We start from the raw sequence: 25,658 nt of genomic DNA, 5'->3' as shown, positions 1-25,658 counted from the left end.
TCACTCCATCTGAGGTCATAATGAGGAGCTAACTTGTGATCAGCGTTGGGTGCCTTGACAGCTGCCCCACATTGCTATAGGTATTAAGGGTAACTGGGGGCAGCTGAGAGTGCAGAATATGCAAGAAGTAGCCCAGAGTATTCTGGCCAATGTAGAAATACCCTTAGACACAAAAAATGCAACCGAAAGCACTTCTACATGTGCCACATCATTGCATGTGCAAACCCACTTCTGCAATCTTGAACTAAGTGCAAACACTGCATATCAGACAAAAAATGCCCAAATATTCCATAAAATTATTTAATTGCAAGAGCAAAAGGATCCCAACCACATGTTCTGGCAATGCTGCTACTTGGATTGGGATGTGCAAAGCCACTTCTGTCATTTTCACAGGTATCCCCTCTTTGGTCTGCTCCGATACAGACAGAGATTTGTGCCTAAGCACTACACTTTTATGCACATCCAATGAATCAGTGCAACATTTTGACTGGCTCCAGCAGCCAGATGCAAAGAGATCCACATTTCTCTTTTGCTCTCAAGTGGCCAACAACACCAAATGCAAAATACTAAGCCAGCAAAATAAAAGTTGAGAGCCCTAATAGTTATTTTGATTGTTACACAGGCTGGAATTGTAGAACAACTGTGCAATGGCCATAACATTATTATTATTATTAGTATTAGTATTAGTATTAGTAGTAGTAGTAGTATTTAGACCCTGCTCTTCAGCCACAAAGGTTCTCAGAGCAATTTACAATTTGTTAATTTGACAGTTCTCTGCCTTTAGGCTTAAAATCTGAACAAGAAGTGCCATAAACCCATCTTTTCACTTCTCTGCCTCCCCATTTCCATGTTGGGGGAGCCTAGGGGATCAACAGCCAAATATGTGATTATACCCCTTTACTTGGAGGCACTGGAAAGACAGAATTTGTGGTGATCTCACAGAATCCTAGACTTGGAAGCATAACCAAGGGTTATCCAGTCTAACCCTGTCTAAATCTTCCCTGTGACAGACGGCCATCCAGCCTCTGCTTAAAGACCTCTAAGGAAGGAGACTCCATCACTCTCCGAGGAAGGAGTGTGTTCCACTGTCAAACAGCCCTTACTGCCAGGAAGTTCCTCCTAATGTTGAGGTGGAATCTCTTTTCCTGGAGCTTGCATCCATTGCTCTGTATCCTATTCTCTGAAGCAGCAGAAAACAAGCTTGCTCCCTCCTCAACATGACATCCCTTCAAATATTTAAACAGGGCTATCATATCACTTCTTAACCGTCTCTTCTCTAGGCTAAACTTACCCAGCTCCCTAAGTCTCTCCTCATAAACCACAGTTTCCAAACCTTTCACCATTTTGGTGGCCCTCCTTTGGACACACTCCAGTTTCTCAACATATTTTTTGAATTGTGGTGCCCAGAACTGGACACAGGATCAGGGTTGAGGCCTGATCAAAGTAGAATAGAGTGGCACTATTACCTCCCTCAGTCTAGACACTATACTTCTATTGATGCAGCCTAGAATTGCATTGACCTTTTTAGCTGCTGCATCACACTACTGATTCATGTTCAATTTGTGGTTTACTAGGCTCCTAGTTCCTTTTCATATGTACTGTTATGAGCCTTTTGTGAACCCCAGGAGGACCTTGCAGATGCCTGTTGCAATGCTTCCATTAAAAGGAAATAACTGCACCCATTGAGACTGATTCTCTGCATTTCCCAAATACAAAGTTAGCTGTGCAAGTGGGTTTACAGGACCAAAAAGATATTTTTCGGATGTGGGAGAGAACTGGATTGTGTTGACTTGCATAGTCCTCTGTGTGGTCCATTTTCCAACTTCTATGTGATGACAACCTTTCAGATATTTAGGGCTTCAAAAGTAATAAACACCACTTGGAACCACTCCCAGAAATATAACTGGATTCCATGAAACTGGGACAGGAGTCATCCACTCAAAACTACCCAACTCTGGATACAGTGTGTTATCTATGGCTATGTTTGCACCAGCCAACAGCTCCAAAGAATTTTAACAGATAGCCCACACAGAGGATGGCATCCTGTTAGGGACAGACACATGTGTAGGCTTCCCTTATGAGTGTGTATCTTTTTCTTTGGGTGCTGTGGAGATTGGTATTGAATGTGAATTAATACATCTAGATACATATTCGGTATTTATGATTGCTATTTAGTCAGGATTATCAGCAATCAGCTGCAAGGGGAGAAGGAGGTCCATTCTGCAGCAATCGGAGCCCAATGGGTGAATGACGTTTCCATCAGGACTTTTTTGTGAGGGAGAATGAGGCCAAGAGACAAACAAAAAACAGAACAAACAGGCTTCATTTATATACCGCTTTGTACCGCCTAAGCAGTGTCTAAGCGGTTTCCAACTGTAAGCTAATTTGCCCCCAACAATCTGCGGACTCATTTTAGCGACCTCCTTGAAAGATGCAAGTCTGAGTCAAGCTTGAGTCCTTTTGCTGGTCTTGAACTCGCAACCTTATGCATGCGTCCTAAGAGGCCAGAAGCCACACCAAAACTACACTCCAGTCCTAAGGACTGGAGCATAGCTTAGGCACAGCTTCTGGCCTCTTAAGATGTGTGTGTCATTTAAAGCAGCTTTATTTTGGCTTGTCTGTTCGGGCCCATAGTTAGCAAACTAAGAAGCTGATGAAACCACACGGCATCCACATTGCAGAAATAATCCAGTTTGACACCACGTTAATTGCCATGGCTCAATGCTACGTAATTCTGGGGTTTGTAGTTTTGTGAGACATTTAGCCTTCTTTGTCAGATTGCTCTGGTGTCACTTCAAACTACAATTCCCAGAATGTGCTGGAGCTCAACCAAACTGTTTGCACCAGAAACAGGTTTGGGCCCTGCGTTGTCCAAACAGGATGCTGCCATGATAGAGGCGACATTGGCTTTTGGCCCATGCAGACAAGGTCCTACTCTTTGGAGCAGCAGAAAACAAGCTTGATCCATCCTCAATATGACAAATATTTGAACATGGATTTCATGTCCTCTCTGAAGGCTGCATCCACACTGGAGAAATGACCTGGTTTGGCACCACTTTAACTGCCCTGGCTCAAGGCTATGGAATTCTGGGAATTGGAGTTTGTTGTGGTCCCAGAGCAGAGCTCTGTTCTGGGCCCACAACAAACTCCAACTCCCAGAATTTCATAGCCTCGAGCCACAGCAGTTAAAGTGGTGCCAAACCAGGTTATTTCTCCAATGTGGATGCAACATAACTCTCTTCTCCAGGTTGAACATACCCAGCTCGCTACGGTGCTCCTCATAGTTCTTTGTTGCTCCCCCCCCCTCTCTGGACATGCTCCAGTTAAAAAAAGTAGTTTAAAATACAGTTTAAAAACAGTTTAACAGTGCTAAAATAGTTTTTATAGGAGAAGCTCTTGCTAGAATTTATCCCTGTCTTTCCGAGCCATTTTGAATCACGGATTGCTGTAAAGTATCCATAATCCCCTCTTGAGATGAAAAACCCTTGGTGGATGATATGTGGGCCAGGAAAGCATAAAATAAATCTAGGATGCACTTCAGTGTATGAATTAACCTATAAAAAGCTTTAATTTCTGTGTTGGAGCGATCACTTTTACTGCAGAAAAAGATTCACTCTGATTCACTCCCCTTAAAATTAACTGGGAGGTTTATGTCTTTTCCCATCTAGGCTCTTAAATGCAAAATAAAGTTTGGTTGGAGCTGGAGCTGCTTTTTTAAAAAATGTAATTTAAAGTCCCAGCTGTGCTGACATTTATTTTGCTTTATTTGTTCGATGTTTTCATGGTCCTAAATTTGTTTTATGCTTGGAAATAAGAAAATGGTGGGGGCTGGGGTGGACACACAGGAGAGTAAACTGCATCCTTAGCAAATGGAGAGAGTTGTGTAGAATGAACTTCTGCATGAACAGTTGCACACTGGTTGTGCTATGCAACTCTTGTACTGAATGACAACATTGTATAGATCAACCATGACATTAGGTATGTGTATATTTCCACCCATAAGCATTAATGCATGGTGCACATCCATGGGCTTCTTGGCTTTACTTCGCGAACGAAGATTCAAGAAGGATTCATCCATGCTTTCTACAAGCATGTTGATGACGCTGGATGTATCCTTCGAGCCTGTGCAATGGATTTTTATGGTGGAGCGCAGCGTGCACAGAACTGGCCTCACCCTTTAAACCAGAGGTTTGTTTGCTGAGGCCTTGACAAGCATGGATGGTGGCAGCGAGGTCCTTGGGTCGTAGGTTTGATTAGAGTTAGATGGTTGACCTTACAGGGTTAGACAAGCACCATCTGCCTGGATTTGGGATTAGAGTTTTCCTTCTTCTAGGATGGTGGCCATAAGGCTAGAGAGTCCATCCGGCCCTTTTTACATCCATGGGCAGTGTTCATCCATATATAGTATGTAATCCACAGCCATTCACCAGTCACATCCATATGGACTGGCACTACATGTTGGAGAAGATAAGGTTAAGAGGTGACATGATGGCCATGTTTAAATATTTGAAGGGATGTCATATGGAGAATGAAGCAAACTTGTGTTCTGCTGTTCCAGAGAACAGAACATGGAGCACTGGATGCAAGCTACAGGAAAAGAGAGTCCCCCTCAACATTAGGAGGAACTTCCTGATGGTAAGAGCTGTTTGGCAGTGGAACACACTCCCCCAGAGAGTGGTGGAGTCTCCTTCTTTGGAGGTTTTCAATCAGGGGCTGGATCGCCGTCTGTCCCAGGGAGGGCTTGGATGGTGTCTTCCTGCATGGCATAATGGAGTTGGACTGGACTGTCCTTAGAGTCACCTCCAACTCTAGGATTCTATGCACAATCTGATCTATGCTAAATACAGGGAGTTCAGTGGCTGGGAAGATTACTTTCGGGAGCTGGGTATGGTTAGCCTGGGGAAGAGAAGGTTAAGACATGGCAGGGGTTCGGACTGGAAGACATCTGGGGGTCTCATCCAACTCTAGGATTCCATGAGTCTATGAAATTCCATTTCCTCAACTCTGAGTGGAATACAGTTGTTCTCCATGAGAGAAAAATGTCCCAACACTTCCACAGAGGAATTTATGCAATTATAAAATACCAACAGGATTGTACTGTGTGCCGTCGAGTCACTTCTGACTTATGGTGACCCTAAGGCAAGCCTACCATGGGGTTTTCTTGGCAAGATTTGTTCAGAGGAGGTTTGCCATTGCCTTGCCCTGAGGCTGAGAGAGTGTGACCTGTCCCAGTAGGGCTCCATGGCCGATCAGGGAATCCACCCCTGTTTTCCAGAGTCATAGTCCAACACTCAAACCATTACATCATGCTAGCTCTCATAGGATTCTAGTACAATACAAAAGGATCCATTTTGTCCTCTGATCCAGATGCAAAAGAGAGCAAGACCCCTACACCTTCTGTATTTGCACAGGAGAAAGAATTTGGGGGATTCTGACAGATGCAGGTCCCTTGAGTCCCTGGACCTGTTTGGGGAAAGATCTGACAATCATTTACTGAAGGAGCCTTTAGAGTCATATTCAAAGGAAAGGAAAATGCTTTGCTTTGCAAAATGAAGTCCGATATTGATGCATAATCATCAATATAAGTGTATGGTGGGAAAAAAGATGCTTCAATCTGCACTCCAAAGTAAGAGATGAACGTTTCCCAATGGAGCCGCCTGATCACTGTGGTTGTTTGAACTCAGTTGGTTCCTGCAAGTGATGAGGAGAGATTCTAAGGAAAGACCCTCTGAAGTGGGATTTTGTTCACTGTCGCATGGTTTCCTTTCTCCACCAATGCCTTAGGTCCATAATTGTGTCCATTTTTGCCTGTCAATTTGCAGCTTTTAAAAGAAAAATACTGCAAACTATGTTGCTATGGGTACTGTGTGCCTCCCAAGGGTCCTGAGTGCTGGTTATGCACAAGATGAGTTTTAAAGATAAAAAAACAAGTGAATATGAGCTGACAGGTGGGACAAAAGGTGTTGGAGGAGGGACAGAAGGGAGGTCACGGCAGGAATTTCTTCCAACAAAAGTCAACCATCTGTTGTGCTTAACCGCTAAATACCAGAGTGTTGGCAACATATCTTTCAATATTTCAGAGATGGAAATTGGGACACGTATGGCCAAGCAATGGCAGATTGTGGTCCAAGTGGCAAAAGTTCTTCATGAGAAAAAACAGAGAAGTCAGGAGACGCTGTAGCAGTTTGCTTTTGCTTGAGCCAACTGGCAAAGGCCAGCTTGTGCTTTCTCCTCTCCTCCCTGCTGAGTTAACTGACTGCAAACTACTTTTGCACTTGGAACTCAGTTTACAGCAACTGAAGGCAGCTGAGGATGAAGGGAGGAAATTTAAAGAGGAGAGGCAGTCTAGGACATTTTAAAAACAAATGAAAATGGACTGCAGAGGATTAATTGGGACTGTGCATGCTAAATTGGGGAAGCTGGTGAGTATGCAGCGATGTGAGGACCAACACATCCCTTGCAGAGATTGTTGAACTTTTATCTCACCATTCTCACCTCCAACCATATTTGCTTAGCATCACTGTCCCTGCTGTCTACAGCAACCATGAAACAATATATTTTGAAAAACAAAACACAATAATGTCCCCCATCATGCTTCCGAGGGGCTGAATGCATGGGCCAAAAGCCCCTTGTTCCCCACAGCCTCATGTCGTCCTGAACGGAGGATGCAGGATAATAGCTCTGGGCCAGGATCAGCCAGTCCAGGTGCTGATCTGGCAGTTCCAGACTTGTCCTGGCCCCAAACCCATTGCCCTGGTTTAAAATAGACTGTCTTTTTAAAAGTATTTGACACCCCTTCAAGTACTTAAACAGGGATCATATCATATCACCCGTTACCCATCTCTTCTCCAGGACCAACATACCCAGCACCCTAAGTCTTTCCTCATAAGGCATGTTTTCCAGATCCTTCACCATTTTGGTAGCCCTCTTCTGCACATGCTCCAACTTGTCAACATCCTTTTTGAATTGTAATGCCCAGAACTGGACACAATATTCCAGGTGACGGCTGACCAAAGCAGAACAGAGTGGCACTATTAGTTCCCTTGATCTAGACACTGTACGTCTATTGATGCAACCTAACAGCGCACTGGGCAATAGAAAGCCTTGACATGCAGCTGGCTGGAACAAAAACTTTTCGTCACAGATGTAGGGACATGTATGGAATTCAGCATGTCCCAGAGTAGCAGCTAAGATGTATATACTCTTCTAAGGAACAGTTCCGAACCACAAATTCCTGCAGTGAGGCTCTAGAGGCCAATTTGTTAGCATCAAATGCCAATATTGTTTCCTCCTATTTCTCTCCTCCACTGATTCTCTGTGAATAGGGAACTTGTTTTTGTTCATCCATTTTGTTGCTTGTTTTCCACAAGTTCGACAATGAGAAATATCACTTTGTGGAAATAAACAACAGCTGGAATCCTGTTGGGGAGTTACATCTTCGTAAGTGGATTTATGTCTGCAGGAATCAAAATTGGGCAGTTTCATAACGTCCGTATCAAGTAGAGAGCTTCTGTCATGTTACTACACAGCAGAGCCAGGAAAGTGACTGTTGCACACTGGGACCGGTGCACAACTGGACTGATACATGAGATGGACATCATATCATTCCTGATGCCCACTGTCAGTGCCCTGTTATGCATCTTTGCAATTCACTAACAGGGTTTCTTAGCATTTCTGCTACATTGCTGAGTATACGTAAAGTTACGCAATGTAGGTCTAATCTGGACCACAGAAATAATGCAATGTGACACTATTTTTAACTACAATAGCTCAATGCTATGGAATCCTGGGATTTACAGTTTGTTGTGGCACCAGAGCTCTCTGACATGGAAAGCGAAATATCTCACAGCTTCCCAGATCAGAGGGAATATGATAGTGTCTTTAAGGTATTTAACCTACTGGTTGTTTCTGAAATGTTAATTGTCCCCTTTCAAATAAGGGTCTAATGGGACAAACCTTGCTTTGCCTTGTGTGTGTTTGTAAGTGGTTGGTTTGGTTTGTTTTTTTTACAATGGAGCAGACTGCCTTGGAAGGGGATGGACTCTTCCTCTTTGGACATCTTTAAATAAGGATTGGTCATCTTTCAGGAATGCTTTATTTGTGTCTTCATGCGTGGAAGGCAGGACTAGAGGTCCTTGCAATTGCTTCCAGTTCCAAGATTCTATTATTATTATTATTATTATTATTATTATTCAGACACAAACAAGTTTCTTAGTATAAAACACATATAGACTGTACAGGCTCAAAGATTCAATGATTCTTTGTTGTTGTTGTTATGTGCCTTCAAGCCATTTCCGACTTATGAGGACCCTAAGGTGAACCTTTCACTATTTCATCTATTTCACTTCATTGCATTAAATATCCTACACTTCTAATATTGCAAAATATTTTCAATGTTTAATTTCTACCATGGCTGTCAGTTTGAATGATGATTCCATCAAGGAGCCTTCTTTCTTCTGATTCAACACCTTTAGTTCTATTTCTCGATCATGTGGCACTTTTGTCAAATCCATACTGAGATGCTTTAATTAAATACACTGAATAGTATTCAATAAAGGTCCCATTTCTGATGGTGACTTTCTTTATAGATTTAAATCACCCATAGAGGTTTCTCTTTCCAGCTGGCTTTGATATTTCATATTCTTGATTTGTTTTCCTTAGAATGACTGAACACAGTATCTTTGCAACCACAAATAATAAGAGAGATAAGGACTCATACTGGGGAAAAAGAAATCCATGCCTAATATTAACTTTGCCAAGTTGTTCTCCATTAACTGTTAACATGGTGTCCCTTGATTTTATTAGCGTTCTGAGGAGTTTTCTGATGTTTTCACTGATTCCTAAAATTTGATGCTGCTGTTTTTATTTGCATTTCGGTCAGCTCTGTCTTATGACAATGTTCTCCTATGGTTTTGTGGGGTTTTTTTGCAAGATTTATTCAGAGAAGGGTTTTCCATTGCCTTTCTCGAAGACTGAGGCTGCATCCACACTGCAGACTAAATGCACTTTGATACTACTTTATTTGCCATGGCTCAGTGCTATGGAATTCTGGAATCTCTACTTTTGTGGGATATTTAGCCTTCTTGAACGGAGAGCTCTGGTGCCACAACAAACTACAAATCCTAGGATTCTATAGGATGGAGCCACGACAGCTAAAGTGGTGTTGAACCGCATTATTTTTGCAGTGCAGATGCAGCCCTGGAGAACTAACCCAGTACAACTTCTTATACTTCTGGTTCTCAAAGATTCAAGAAAGGTTGATTGCCAAAGATTTTACATAATCCTTGAGATTAAATTGACCCTCTGTTAACTGCATGCAACTCGATTCACAGTAAGTGGATAATGAACAACGTGGCATGATCATATTTGTCCTCTGTTTTTATGTTTGTTCATTTGTCTTGTTATGTTTCAGCCATGCTTCCATGTGGCTGGAAGCCCAACCTGCCATTGTGGTGCCAAGGATATTGGGGCTCCCAAAAGGCACAGTGGGAGCAGTTATGGGGCATATAGTATGGTCCTTTATGATATGTGAGTAGTTATCAGATATCCAGATTGGGGACAAATTGCATCAGAAGTTTAACAACTCCTGAGATGCTGTTTCTTCTCCGTTTGCTGAAATTTGAATCAAGTCATTTGCAGTACTAAAGCAATGGCTTCTTAGTGTAGTCTGTTGTGGCACCAGAGGTGTTTGACAGGGCTAAATATCTCACAAAAGTACAAATCCCAAGATTCCACAGCATTGAGCCATGGCTGTCAAAGTGGCATCAAACTGCATTATTTCTGCAGTGCAAATGCACCCTAAAAATTAGTCCAGTACAACTTTTTATACTTCTGGTTCTCAAAGATTCCAAAACGTTTGATTGCCAAAGATTTTACATAATCTCCTGCCACCCCAAGAGGTTAGATTGGTCCTTTGTTAAATACATGTATTATTATTATTATTATTATTATTATTATTTACTTATATCCTGCCTTTCTCCAAATATAGTGACTCAAGATGGTGCATGTAGCTCAATTCTGAGTCAATGGATAATAAACAGGGTGGAATTATCATAATTGTTCTGTTTTTTGTTCGTTCGTCTGTCTAGTTTCGTTTTGCTCCAACATGTTGCAGCCATAATGCAGCTGGAAGCCCAACTTCCCACTGTGGTGCCAAGGATATTTTGGCTCCCAAAGCACATAGTGGGGGCAATTTTGGTGCATATATTATGGTCCTTTATGGGATATGAATAGTTATCAGCTGTCCAGATTAGGGACAAATTGCAGCAGAATTTTGGCAATTTCTGAGTCGCTGTTTCCTCTCCGTTTGCTGAAATTTGCATCAAGTCAGTTGCAATACTAAAGCAATGGATTCTCAATGAATGTCTGGCTAAATAAAGCCAACAATATGAATTTGTTTGCCAATAATGAAGTGTGATGGATAAGCAAGCCAAAGATGCAGCCAATGGAACAGAGGAATCTATCTGATACAGAGCCAAGCTTTGGGTTGATAGAGTTGCCCATAGCTATGTGTGATGCTGTTGAGAGAATGTGACTTGCCCAAGTCTCCCAGTTTGTCTCCACGGCAGAGAAGATTCGAAAATGGATCTCCCAGGTATCTAGTCCAACACTCAAACCATTGCAGCACATTGGTTCCCATTAGACCATGGGTGTGTCCACACTGCAGAAATGATGAGGTTTGACACCACTTTAAATACTGTCGCTCCATCCTATGGAATCCTAGGATTTGCAGTTTTGCAAAGTCTTTAGCCTTCTTTGCCAAAGACTGCTGGTGCCTCACAAAAACTACAAAACCCAGGATTTTGTAGGATGGAGCCAAAGCAGTTAAAATGGTGTCAAACTGTATTATTTCTACAGTGTAGATGCATCCCATCTTGTATTTCTAACATTATGCAACTTTAAAAGAAAATGTATGATAAATGATATAATCAAAACAGGGTCCAATAAATTTCTAGACAATTTCATCTTGATATATGACTTTGGGATGATGCCAGCCTATTGTGACCCTATCCTTGGGTTTTCTTCAGAAGAGTTTTGACATCAATGCCTTCCTTTGAGGCAGTGAGAGTGTGACTAAACCAAGGTCAATCGATGGGTTTCCATGGGTGAGTGTGGGTTTGAACTCTGTCTTCTCAGAGTCCTGGGACAACACTCAACCCACTACACCACACTGTTCCTCTCTTGCTTTGCATCCATGCACCTTCAATGGCTATGCTCTCCTAGGCTGCATCTGCACTACAGAATTAACACAGTTTGACACTGCTTTAACTGCTATGGCTCCATCCTATGGAATTACCTATTAGCTTGAGAAAAGGATCAATTGCAGTTCACTTCTTTTTTTGGACAAAGGGAATTTTGAATGAAATAGACTGAAGTTAGTGATTATTCTGTTAATAACTGAAGCTTTGTTGGCAAACAGGTAATTGGGCAGTAATTTGCTGGAGTAGCTCTTTTCTCCCGAACTCAATTAATCCTGTTCTTCCTGTTGTCATCCAATCTAGGTTTACATTTGTTTGCAGCAAGGCATTAAACTGCTCTGCTGTTTTTGCTCCTGTTGATGCAGCCTAGGAACATGTTAGCTTTATTAGCTGCTGCATCACAGCTACCTATATTAATTTGCTGTCATCTGTAAATTTTGTCAGCATGTATTCAAAGCCTTGGCTCAATGTAATAGATACCTGGGATTTGAAGTTTGTTGTGACACCAAAGACAAAAAATATCTCACCAAACTAAAAATCCCAAAATGCTATAGCACTGAGCAATAGAAGTTCAAGTGGTGTCAAACTGCATTAATTCTGCAATGTAGACGCATCCCTAGTCAGAACAGCCAAGTCATTTATAAAGATGTTGAAACCCGTGACAAAGCTATTCCAAATGGACTGGAAAAAAACAAACATCTGAATGAAATGGTTATCATAGATCACAATAGCACCATCACAAAAAGCAACACTGTTTGGAAAGTGCCAGATCAGTTGGTAAATCTTCACTGTTTCTTGAATAAAATTAAAATCTTTGATGGTCCCAAATGGCAACCCTGGGATTTCTAGTGTAATGGTTAAACTGAGATGACATCCTCCTCCTCTTCATCATTTTATGACATTTAGCAGGATTGTGATCATGCTGCCTTCCTGATGTTGCTGGACTGCATCTCCCAGCAGTCTTGCCCATTATACCTAAGAGTGTAAAGAATTCTGGCAGTCGCAATTCGACAACATCTTGGAAGGGCACAGGATTCTCTGCCTTGCATTTAATATCATTGTGCTTGAGAATCAATGTAATGCTATTGATCTTCCATCACCCACCCATACAGATAAACTCTGTCTCCCTACCTATCATCCATCTATCTATCTATCTATCTATCTATCTATCTATCTATCTAGTCATTTCTGACTTATGGCAACCCTGAGGTGAACCTATCATTGGGTTCTCTTGGTAAGTTTCTTAGGAGGGGGTTTACCATTGCCATCCTCTGAGGCTGAGAGAGTGTGAGTTGCCCAAGCTCACCCAATGGGTTTCCATAGCTGAGTGGGGATTTTAACCCGGGTCTCCAGAGTCACAGTCCAATGCTCAAATGACTACTCTTAATTAAAACAATATTGAGATTTTTTTTAAAACAATGCATTAAAATACTCTTTAAAAACTCCCAAAAGCAGTCTAAAAGCAACCCTATGGGAAGAGCCTATGAGGCTCTGACCACTAGCAATACTTCTCCAGGAGAGCCAATATTTCTTACCTGGAATGAAGTGTTTGGGTGTATATTCACACGGGCCTGGTGCCAGTTCTGCCCTTTGTTGCCACTGGAAGACCAGAACGGACTTTCCAAGGACATCTGACTTTTCAACCGCAGGTAAACATTCAGCGTTCCTTTAAAGGCAGAGAAACAAGAACCAGAACATCAATCATTTTAGGAAGCATTCCATCATCATTTAGCCCTCCACTTTCTTTTCCCACCCCTTTCTCTCCTTTCCTACCTTATTTCAACTTTTGCAAACTGCTGTGCTAGGCTGTGTCTGCATTGCAGAAATAATTCAGTTTGACACTGCTTTAGCTGGCATGGCAGAATGCTATCGAATTCTGAGATTTGTAATTTTGTGAGATGTTTAGCTTTCTCTCTCAGAGAGATTTAGTACATCAACAAACTCCAAAGGCAAGAATTCCATAGCATTCAGCCATGGCAATTAAAATGGTGACAAACTGCATTATTTCTGCAGTGTAGGCAGCAGTGGCTGCTGCTGAGGGGGGTGGCACTGTGGCCTCCAGAAGGCCCATTTAGGGTCTAGTGTGGCTGCTGGGTGAGCAGGAAAGGGAGGTGATGCCCTTTCTTCCTTGCCCAGTAGCCGCACCAGTTCCTCCGAGTGTACCACCACAGTGTAGCCCTGGTGGCACAGTGGTTAAGTCCCAGTGCTGCAGCCACAAAGTTGTGAGTTCAGTCCCTGCAGGGCTCCAAGGTTGACTCAGCCTTCCCTCCCTTCATAGATCAGTAAAATGAGTACCCAGCTTGTTGGGGGCAATGGGCTTACATCATTGTAAACCACTTAGAAAGTGCTGAGTTCATTATTAAGTGCTACAGAAATGTAAATAATATTGTGAAGTCTAAGGCTTTCATGGCCAGCACCCATAGTTCTTTTGTCGGTTGTTTAGGCTATGTGGCCATGTTCTGTATGAGTTTCTTCTTGACGTTTCGCCAGCAAAACATAAGGAAGAAACTCTTATAGAACATGGCCACATAGCCCGAAAAACCCACAAAAAACTATGTAAATAATATTGCTATTTCAGTGTACAACCCCTCTGAGGTGTCACCTGGTGCAGTCTGAACCCCTCACAGGGGCATCACTACCTAGAGTGTCACCTGGTGCAGAAGGTGTCACCTGGGAATGGCACTTGTTCACCCCTCCTGCTGTTCTGTCACCAGGCTTCTTCCCTGAAGAGGCAACCTAGTGCTGGAGCAAGCAGGATGGGCAAGAGTTCACCAAGCTCCTCTGGAGTGTCACCTGGTGCTATCTGCACCCCCAGACCTCCTAATAATGCCACTGTCCCCCACACCCTCCTTGTGATGCCTCTTCCTCCTGTTCATCATAGAAACCTCCCAGATAGTGCAGAGACTGGCACACAGCTGATTTGGACATAAAATGACACCATATCAACCCAAAAAGGCACAGAGGAAGTTCTGATGTCAACATTTTCCATGCAGATATGCTGTTTCATGTGTAAAAAAACAGCAGTTGTTGAACAGAAATAGTATCTTTTTGGCCAATGAGAGGCCCAAGTGGTAAGCCCACAAACAGGCTATGACTGCCTTGGTTGCGTTCTGCCCATGTTCCCCAACAACTGGCATTCAGCGACTTAGTGTCCCTGATATTACTAGAGATCATACTTAAACCATCTGGACTTGTAGTCATTTGAGAGCTATAACCTTCATGAATGTGTCTAATCCCCTGTTAAACCTGTCCAAGTTAGCTGAGGAGACGCACCAAGGGGGTGCCATTGTACTAGGCTGCTGTAAATGTCTGCAAGTGATACACATCCCTTCCAGGCCAGGAGTCATCCATATTGTCATGGCATGTAGCTGGCCTTTTCTGTCAAATGACAGAACTTGGGAAAGAGGACATTTCAAAAGCAGCCTATGCCTTATTAACTTTGCTAAGAACGTTCTCTTTTGGTGATTTTATATGTTGTTGGTTTTTTTAAAGATAATCCTCCAAGCGAAGAAGTTCTGTTAACACACCACAGAAAAGCTTTATCCCCTGCTCACTCTCCTCTCTCTCTAAATATATATATATATATAAAACAGTTTTCGAGTCTTAACACACAGCTAAGCTCTGAGCTATGCTGCAAAGCTGGCATTTTGCAGACTCTCCCTACTCGCACAGCCCAAGGGGGATTTGTAGATCAGTCTGCACCAACCTGGGAGCCTCCAGATTGTGCTGGACTATATCCCACGTCATCCCCAACCAGGAGGCTACTCTAGTGTGCTTTCTTCAGTTTACCATTTGTTTCTCAAGGCTGTAATATAAGGATTGAATAATGAGATTGTCAGCATGGCATAGTGGTTTGAATGTTGGACTGTGACTCTGGAGACAAGGGTTTGATTCCTGCTTGGCCCTGAAACCCACTGGGTGACCTTGGGCAATTTACACTCTCTCAGCCTCAGGGGAAGGCAATGGCAAACCTCCTCTGAACAAAGCTTGCCAAGAAAAACTCATGGTAGGTTTGCCATAGGGTTACCATAAGTCAGAAATGACTTGAAGGCACAGAACACATACACATACTTAGCATTCAGCTTTTGCCTCCCTTGCCTCTTATGTTTCTTTCTTGATTTTCTGAAATTTTAGAGCCTGGAGGTCTTTTAGGAGGTGTCTGTACAGGTCGGGATACTTCAGGAGTAACCCTGAGTATTCTTACCCCAGATCTGCCCATCGTTCCCCCAGTTACCTGGGCACTCCCATTGTGGCGCCAGGTGGCTGTTCACATGTGGATCCTGTCATACTGTCCAGCCTCAAGCACATGGCTGGGCATCTCCTTCTGACCTCAAAGCAAGCATCTATTGCCAGCAGTGATGGCACCAGGTAACATAGTGGGATGCATTCTGGATATCCACCTGGCATTGCAACAGTGGGCTCAGGATCTTCCAGGAAAGTCTGGAGCAAAAGGTGAAGGTTTTTTTTTATAAAGTGTATTAATGTTGATATATGATTACCCTGGCATCTCCCTGGAAGCCGGGATTACTAAATTGAGGCTGTTGAACTTCAGCCACATTGTGAGAAAGTACAAGATCAAAGGCAGTAGAAAGAGAGGAAGACTGCATGCTGGATGGATAGGCCTGAACTTACAAGACTTAAGCAGAACAGGGGAGGATAGGGGACTTGATGACATCTCATTCACAGGGTCACCATGAGCTGAGGTCAACTTGAAGGCAGCAAACAATCACAACAACATGCCAGGTTCAGTGCTGAACTAGTTGGATGTCATCCCCAGAACCAGGGATTGGGCTCAATGTCATTCAATGTCATTGTGATGGGATTGGAGGGAAGGTGTTTTATTTGGCCTGTGCAGACTTACATTGGTGTAACTGAAGGTTACATTAAAGCCAATGAAACGGGTGTGGTTCTCTACCCCTGTCTCATTAGACTGAGGGACTGAGAATCCTTTGCCATTTGTCAGCTAATTTATATTCAGTCCTGAGCCCCATCTAACCTTCTAGACACCAAGCCATCCAACCTGTGACAGACAGACAGGCTGCCCCCTGACTATAAAGGTCAGTGCACACAACACTTTTGTTCCCAGTAGCAGGCACACAAATACACATTGCTTTAAGCATCATATCTTACATCTATATGTTATATTTCTAGGCCTCAAACATGGCAACCAAATTAGCCCAGACTGTAACACCAAGACCTAAGGGACCGAGGAGACAGAGTTCTTATGCAGCAGTCTTGAAATCCTGCCTTGTTAGTGAATTGTGACTTTCCACTTTGAATTGTGGTTGCTGTGTGCCTTCAAGTCATTTCTGAATTATGGTGAGCCATAGGTGACCCTATCATGGGGTCTTCTGGTGCTGAGAATGTGTTACTCTCCCAAGATTAACCAGTGGGATTCCATGACAGAACATGGATTTGAACCCTGATCTCCAGAATCCTAGTCCTACACTCAAACCACAGCACCATGTTGGCATTTGGTGCAACTGGAAATGCACTCAAATGGATGTTCCATGTTAGACAAAAATGTCCAGTTGCTTCTGTTGGGGAACTCAATACCATGCATAAGATAAGAACAGGATCCCAGCCTTCGTGTTCTCCCCCCCTTGTTTTTATGGTTCTATAAATTTAATTTCTATCATGGCATTCTCCCAATATGAGATACAAAGCAACTCATAATTTGAGTTACAACAAAATACAGTTCAAACAATGGCTAGCACAAAAGTTTTTTTAAATAGTAATAATAATAATAATAATAATAATAATAATAGAATCACATTAAAAACATTAAATTCAAAACAGTACTTAAATGGCTGTTAAAATATAATAATAATTGCAAAAGGACAAATCCAAATCCAACACAGCCCAAATTAAAAGATCTTTCTACCATCCATAGTTATCACTCAAAGGCCAGGCTGACGAGAAAAGACTTAGCTTGGCCTTGCAAAGAGAAGAAATGGAGAAGCCCGGCAGTCTCTGGTTTATTGCTTTTGTTTCCACACAGTTTAGGGTGGTGCATTTTTTCTTGGGATGTTTCAAAAATGCATGGAGGATATTGTCCCAATGAGAGAAACTTGTTAGGGTATTTCTGAGAAAGCAAAAATGCTTATCCAAGCCAACTTTGTGACTTAGCAGGGAAGAATCTCTCTGACCCTGGCCAAGCTTTACAAAGGCTTATCCACTGGACATGGATGTCCTTGACTATGGCTTTCATTTTGACTCCTAATAAGGTCCAGAGTTTCCATGCATATGGATGAGACCTGCCAACATCCTCATTTGATCCCTGGCAAATGCTTCAAGAGGACTTTTGAAAGGCTGAAAAGGGCAGACAAGCATTAGGAATCAAAGAATAAGACACTGGCCAAAGTCCTTTTCCGAAACTCAGCAGCAATCTTTTGTGCAATACCTTCCAATTTAGCTGAAGAATCCTATCTTCCCCTGTGTGCTATTCCTCCTAATTTAATGATCTTTCAAATCTCTGAGAAGGAACACTGGATGGAGGATCTGCAATGTGGAATAGTCCCAGGAGAGGGCAAAATGGAGAGGGAGCCAAATAGCCCAACATGGTGATGGTGGGATGATTCAAGTTAGATCTGTGGTTCCACAGCTTAAAAAGTGATGCTGGATGGCAGCTGAATGTATTTAAATGATAACTTCCAGAAATTTCTGCTAGTGAGCACAGCCTGCATACCCCCATCTCATCTGGTTATTGAAGCTATGAAGGGTCAGGGCTGCTTAGTCCTTGGATGAGAGAAGCAAGAGCAGGGTATCTGCATCTGCGGTGAGTGAAGGGAAGAATACTCTCTGACACCATGGACAACCATGAGTTCCAGTCAATGTTGGTAATACTGGGCTAGATTAATCAATGGTCTGATTCAGTAGAAAGCTGCTTCTTATCAGTCTGTGCAGATTCACTCTCCAGCATCTTCTTCCAGCTGGGAAAACCTTGGAACCATAAAACCCTGGAATGCCGTGGCTCCCCATCAACACTAACAAGACTAGGCTGGAGAGACCAGGGGTCAGACTCGCCACAAGGCAGCTTCCTTTATTCATAGACAACATCATATTAGACCTCAACTCTTTATGGAAGCTAAGGAGGTTTGGGGTTCGTTATTTGGATGGAAGACCACCAGAAGGAAATCCTTGTCTCATCTTCCATCACTGTGTGCGTGTATATGTCTGTCGCCTGTCTACTTATGGCGAAACCATGAATTTCATAGGGTTTTCTTGTCAAGGAATATTCAGAGGTGGTTTTGCAAGTTTCTTCCTTTGGAATAGACAAACCAAATAACTAACCAAATAACTACAGCACCTGGTATTTGCTGGTTGTCCCCCATGCAAGTACTAACCAGGACTGAGCCTGCTTAGATTCCAAGATCAGATGGGATCTGATGCCTTTAGGGTATTTAGACCCTTTGCGTATGCCTGTGCCTTCAAGTCGCATATTCACTTATGGTGATCCCATGAGCTTCATAGAGTTTTCTTAGGCTAGCAATTTTCAGAATGGTTTAGCCAGTTCCTTCCTCTGACATAGAGCCTACATCACCTGACATCCTTTGGCAGTCTCCCATCCTAGTACTAAACAGGGCTGATCCTGCTGAGCTTCCATGATCACACAGGATCTGGTCCCTTAAATTATTGTATCATTACTGATGGCAAAATGGTTCCCAACCCAATTTGTCGAGGTTGAAACCTGACAGAACGAAAGTTTTCTGTGATGGAGCACTGCCCCATGCCATAATCATCATGAAGACACTCGGTTTCATCTGATTTCACTGGATTAGGATTAGGCCCTGTCAGTACATGGATGGAAGACCACCAGCAAGGAATGTCAAGGATCTCCAGAACGGACAAAAGAAAAAGAAAAGAAACCTTGGGAAACCATTGCTGCTCATCAGAGTTGCCAGTTTCAGGCTAGGTGGACCAATGTCCTGACACAGTATCAGGCAGCTCTCTCTGCTCCTATGGGACAGATGGACCTTTTCCATGGAGCTCATGAAACTGGGAAATTTCCCTGTGCAAAAACTAGGATGTGGGGTTTCTTGTGCCCTGTTTTCCATACACTGCCGGTACATGGACTGGAGACCACCAAGACGGAATGATTAGGACCTCAACTGGGAGAGAATCCTTAGAGCTGGTGTCTATGATTCTATGATTCTATAATTTTAAGCTCAGCAGGGTCTGGTCTGTTTACTCCTTGGATGGGAGATCACCAGGAGAAAGACTAGAGATCTCTGAAGTTGGCAGGAGGGAGTTGGAACAAGAATCTTGCCTTAAATGTTAGTGAGCTGCAGCTGCCAGTAAAAGTTGACCAAACAGAACTTGATGGACTGATGGTCTGACTGACTCAGTTTCTGATCTTCCAAGTTTAAAAATATAACTTTTCAGAATTCTGGCTCTTATACATGGTCATCCTGTGGATGCTGAGAGTTTACTTGTGGGAGGTGAAGAGCAAGAGACCTATGTTCATTTTATTAATCATTCACTTTTTCTTTTTGCAAAATCAAAGACAGATATGGATGGTCTTTTGGAGCCCTTACTCACTGCTTGCAATGAGATGAATGTGGGAGCCATTTAAAACCCAGGGCATGGAGGTGACACCAGACCTAGTGACACCACTGAAATCTCTTGGTCTGAGTCCTTGGTAGGCCACTGTCAGTCAGGCTGGGCAAGATAGACCAATAGCCCAACTCAATGTACTTTTTAGGTAGCTATGTAAGGGATGGTAGAAAGACTGGGCTTTGCCAGGTTACTCCCAAAATGGAGTATGCCCAGCATCTGAAAAGAGCACTTGTTCAAACATCCATATTATGGATTGTAATTATTTTTCTTCAGGTGACAAACGGTGCCTCTCCATTGTAGAAATAATGTAGTATGGCAGCACTAAGTACAGTAGATCCATCCTATGGAATCCTGGACTTTGTAATTTTGCAGAGTCTTTAGCTTTCTCTGCCAAAGAGTGCTGGCCTTCACAAAACTAACAATCCCATGATTCCGTAGGACAAAGCCAGAGCTGTTAAAGTGGTGTCAAGCTGCATTATTTATAATGTGTAGATGCAACCTAAGAGAAACCAAAGATGATTCATGCATTTGAAAAAGCATGTAAGCTCATTGTTTGATAGTAGTAACAATGGCACCTTTATTGGATTCTACTCACCAATGTGTTGTCCGTACATGTTGTAGTAGAAACTGAAGCAATATGCAGTGTTGGTGGCTCCATAGGGGTTTTTGGGGGGTATGCTAAAAATAGGGCTGATGAGTCTGGCTCTGTCCCCCTCTTTCCTTGGGCTCGAGGCTTCGATGTACATGAAAAATCCTAGAAGGAGGAAAAACCGAATAGTGAGATACCACACTTCATGAGAAAAGAGCATCCCTTGGCTGAGCTGCGAATAGTGGACAGCTAAAGAACTGCAGGAACTTTCCATCCCAGAATTCCTAAGTGCAGTGATGGAACATCAGCTGCATCTATACTGCAAAATTAATGCAATTTGATATTGCATTAACTCCCATGGCTCACTGCTATGGAATCCTGGGATTTGTAGTTTTTTGAGATATTTAGCCTTCCCTATCAGAGAGCTTTGTTGCCACAAAATACTACAAACCCCAGGTTTCCAGAGGATGGTGCCATGACAGTTAAAGCAGTATCAAACCACATTAATTCTGCACTGTGGCAGCAATGTTTCAATGTATTCATCATCTGCATCAAAGTTATGCAAATCATCTGTGGTTATTATTTTTGTTTTCTTAATACCTATCTCTGCTTTATCATCCTCTCCAACTTTCCACTGGACTAATGGCCTGTTCTAGGACCTTCTCCTGTGATAATGTCCATCCAGTCAAACTGCTAGAGGAGAAATCTGTGGATATCATGGGCTGCTAAAAAGAAGATCAATGGTCCTACAGCAAATCAGGGCTGAACTCTCCCTAGAAGCCAAGATGACTAAACTGAGGTTGTCATACTTTGGGCCATAATCATGAGAAGACAGGACTCGCTAGAGAAGATGATAATATTTGGAAACATGGAAGACAGTAGGAAAAGAGTAAGACCACATTGCAGATGGACAGACTCCATCACGGAAGCCACAATGGCTGCCCAGAGTCTGGAAGCCTTGACCAGGGCTGTTGATGAGAGAGTGACTTGGAGGATTCTCATTCATGGGGTCAACATAAGTCAAAGCTAACTTGATGGCAATTAATAACAACAACTTGTCCATAGGGTATCCCTACACAACAACCATTGTCTGGGTGATGGCCATCACTTTTAGAAATGCCTCTTACCATCCTTGGAGCCTGAACGGTCAGCGCTGGGGCCCGTGTTTGGCGTGTACTTTGTGTCTCGGAGAATAATGTTCTGTCTTGTCCAGTCAAAGCTGTCCTTTTGGTCTTGGGTGAACAAACAAATGTTGCCGTCATCAAAGCCACAGTGGAATTCTCCTGCCAACAGATCGACACCGCATTCACATGAATCAGACTTTCAGCCACTCCCAATTTATTTTTGAATCAAATTCAAAGATATAGCCATGTTAGTCTGTAGAATCAGCATGTAGAGAGATCTTGTAGCACCTTTGAGACTCACTGAAAGAAAGAAGTTGGCACCATGAGCTTTCTTAGACTTTTGGAAGCATCTGAGGAAGTAGACTGAAGTCTACGAAAGCTCATGCTGCCAACTTCTTTCTTTCAGTGAGTCTCAAAGGCGCTATAAGATCTCTCTACATACTTATTTTTAATAGTTTGTCTATTCACTCAGTTCATATTCAAACAACCACAGTCACAATGCCTTACCTTGGGCTGGTCTTGCCCTATAAACTACTAGGACTTTGTGGGTCACAGGTTTGGTGGAATCCCAAACCAAGACTGATGTGAACTGGTCCATCACACCATAGCAAAAGAAAAATGATCAAGATCATGTATACTTTTAGCATATTTTAAAATTTGGGTGGAGAGAGGAGGAACAACAAAGCGTTGGATGGAGGGTGGAATTTTGCCCTGTCCCCCACAGACCACTCTCACATATTGAGGCAAACATAAAGTGATGTGATGTCAAACCTGGTTGCAATTCTGGACCAATAGCAATAGCAACAGCATGTACATTCCTATACCACTTAATAGTGAACTAAGGAGTTTATTACACAAAGGAGATCGGCAGTTTATCCCATGAATATCCTAGAAAAAAGGTGTAATTATGCGAAACAATTTGACACGACGTCACACAAAACCCACCATTAAAGTGGTCACAAAGAAGCATTAACACACATCTTTTTACTTTGGGGATCTCAGCGATAATGCATTTCCAATATCACTTTATTTGTGCAATTGCATGTGATAATCATTTGCTCAATCACTCGCCATTTTCACTTAATTTGCAGGATTTTTAAATGCACTTTAATTTCTCTTTAATGCCGAAATTAGTTCAAGTCTGACAAACTCCTAACACTCCCTAAGCGCTTTACAATCTGTAAGCCAATTGCCCCCAACAAGCTGGGTACTCATTTTATGAAAGGATAGAAGGCTGAATCAGCCTTGAAGCTCTGGGATCAAAGTTACAACGTTGTTGTTGTTGTTGTTGTTGTTATTATTATTATTATTATTATTATTATTATATTTATTTCCCACCCTTCTCCAAGGGCTGGGACTTAGGGCGGCTTATAACATTAAAAAACACCATACAGCTAAAACATACAAAATTAGTATATTAAAAAAGATTTAAATTACTACAATAATGAAAACAAATTCCATGCTAAAGTCAAGTACTTTAAAATATTAAAATGCTTAAAATACATTAAAACAATATAACAACACCGCATCATTAGCATTTAACCACTGTGCCACCAGGGCTCCTTTGCCAACAAGTGCCCAAACTACAACCCCAAACCCACTTATTTATCGCAAAGTGCCGCATCCCTCTGGCTTTCTAGTGACAAACTCTAGTGAACTCTGTGTTGGGATGATGGTGCGTGTGTCCACAGAGAGGGCTCTGAGTGCTACCCCTGGCACACGTGCCATAGGTTCACCACCACTGGCTTATACTGTGCACCGTAAAGAACTTGAACCCAGGTCTCTCTCTGCCAAGTGGAAGGAGAGTTCAGAGAGATGCCAGCTTCATTTGGGGGATGGAGAGGGGGTTCGTGGTGGGCTCCTGTGCAGTGTCTCAAAGCAGTGGCATCACTAGGGTTGGCATCACTGAGTGTGGTAAAACATGGTAATACACTCCCCTCCCCCATTGACCTCATCCCAGACCACACCATAAATAATCCTTATTAATGTTTCTTGCACTAATGTTATTCATAAATCGTAACTCTCATTTATCACTGAATGTAATGCCAATAGTTGTGACTAAACAACAACTAGCAACATTGAAGTCATACTTTTAAATTACAGCATCTTACAGTATGTGAAGCTTAAATGGATTTACATGTACATAGTTTCATGTGCTTAAAATGAAAAAATGGTAAGATGTTAAAATTTAAAGGGAATTTTTAAAAACTTTATTATTTTTTATTTTAAAAAGAGCATAAAAACATAAAACATATGTAAAAAGACAATTAGACAAACAGTTTAAAAACACACATTTGTAGCTAAATATAAAAAAAAGAAAATGCATATTCTTCAATATCTAGTCTACATGTCCTTTAGTATATATTTGTATGTATATATACAACTTTTATTTCTAAATTTATCTTCTATGACATTGAACAGCCTTCCGTACGTATTTACTTTCTCCATTTCTCTTCTTAATAATTAATTTCCTAAGCTAGTAGAACTCCATGCTACTACTGTACTATTTTAACCCAACTGTTCTTGTTTTATCATCTATAAAAATACCATCCAATTCTACTATAACCTCGGATATACATTTATTATCCTAATATATCTACCTATATACTTATATACTATCAATTTCAGTAATCCTAGACATCTGATTTTATCAATATATCCCATTGATCACTGATATATTCCAATATCTGTTCCCATTCTTTTGCATGTTCACCCAGCGTTTTACTTCTTGGAAGACATGTCAATTAATCTAATGTTGCCATATCTATTACTTTTAATAACAGGTCTTCTATATCTGGTGTTTTGTACTGCTATCAGTAATCTAGCTGCTGCTGACAAGTAATAAATCAAGGGATTTAAATAATAATAATAATAATAATAATAATAATAATAATAATAATGTAAAAAAATCCACCCTGAAGCATCTCCTTCCTCCTGGCACTGAGCCTTGTCCCACTCACTCCATCTCTTCAGCATTTTAAAGAGACACAGGCGAACATCGCAGCCCATTTCTGCCAAAAAGCAAATGTTTGGGGAGTAGTGGGGGCACCATTCTTGGGGGGGGGGGGGAGGTCCGCACCCCCTCCCCCCCTATAGCAACATCCCTGTCTCAGTGGAAAATGGTATTATTAATAGGAACACTATTCCAAGTAATGTGGAAACAAAGTGTTTTGCAAATACTTACGTAAGTGAGGGTTCATTGGGGCTAGAAGAGAAAGAGAGAAGAGAACTTAATATTAATGCACATTTCTGCACACAGTGATAGATTTGCTAGCAATGTCCCCATCTTTCCAGCAAGACACCCGCTCTCCATTAGACACTTCATGGTGGACCATTTTTCTTTACTAAACTGCTCAAAGGCATCTTCTTTGCTTGCTAATCTTATCCTAAAAGCCGAGCCTTTGGTATTTTAGAGCAGTGGTGAGAATCATGCAGCCCACCACGTATGGTTGGACTGCATCTCCCAGAATCCCCTGCCAGCCTAGCCAATGTTAAGGGATGCTGGGAGCTGCAGTCCAACAACATCCAGAGGGTTACATGACCCCCATACCTCTGGAAAGGATATGAAATGTTATTGTTATCAACTTCATTTAGATCTTGTCTTCAAATCAGGTTTCCAAGTGGCTTATAAAGAGTAATAATTATTATTTTGGGAAGGATTGCTGTCCGATTTGTGATGATGGGAAAAGGCAGGAGTGTATATCTAAAAATTGCAGGGCTGTAAATCTTCATTCTTTTATTCTCCTCCTTGAAGAACTGCTCTTTTTTACTTAAAAAATCGTGTTCACAAAGATTGCACCAGCGGCTCTTCTTTCTCTGACTGTGTTTTTGGCTATAAGCCCACTGCATCGGAAATTCCACTCATGAGCTCCATTCTTAGGTCCAGATTTAACTTACCTAAAGCCATTGTGTAGGAATTCTTTGAATAAAAAATCCCTTTTATCTGAGAAGAATAATCAGCTATTTGCTCCCTGTGTAATTTCCGCAGGAAAACATAGTCCATTATTCGAGATCAGCCTCCCTATGTTTGCTAACACAATTACTTTTCATTTACTGAGAAACATTCATTTTTGGGAAGTGTGTGTGGAGGAGACAGCATTCTTCTGACTCCAAATGAACCCAAATTGCAGGGGAACTGCACAGACTGACACTTGCTTTGTTGCCAATCTTGGGGGCTTTTAGCAATGC

General features: G+C 42.1%; 1 protein-coding gene across 2 annotated transcripts in view; it reads right to left on the bottom strand.

Moving 5' to 3' along the window:
- The window catches only part of MDGA2 (MAM domain containing glycosylphosphatidylinositol anchor 2), a 515,550-nt gene that overhangs the window by 8,637 nt on the left and 481,255 nt on the right, over positions 1–25,658 (bottom strand). For both annotated transcript variants that reach the window (XM_089522969.1, XM_089522970.1), the window contains exons 12-15: positions 24,655–24,675; positions 21,474–21,629; positions 20,353–20,511; positions 12,734–12,864 (exon numbers count right to left, since the gene is read on the bottom strand). In XM_089522969.1, coding sequence (XP_089379095.1) covers positions 12,734–12,864; positions 20,353–20,511; positions 21,474–21,629; positions 24,655–24,675 — 467 coding nt within the window. The remainder of the gene's footprint in view (positions 1–12,733; positions 12,865–20,352; positions 20,512–21,473; positions 21,630–24,654; positions 24,676–25,658) is intronic.

Source organism: Sceloporus occidentalis, unplaced genomic scaffold (assembly GCF_023333645.1).
Source record: "Sceloporus occidentalis isolate IW3139 unplaced genomic scaffold, rSceOcc1.0.p SCAF_4, whole genome shotgun sequence".
Classification (NCBI taxonomy): domain Eukaryota; kingdom Metazoa; phylum Chordata; class Lepidosauria; order Squamata; family Phrynosomatidae; genus Sceloporus; species Sceloporus occidentalis.
This window is presented reverse-complemented; position numbering and strand designations above follow the sequence as displayed.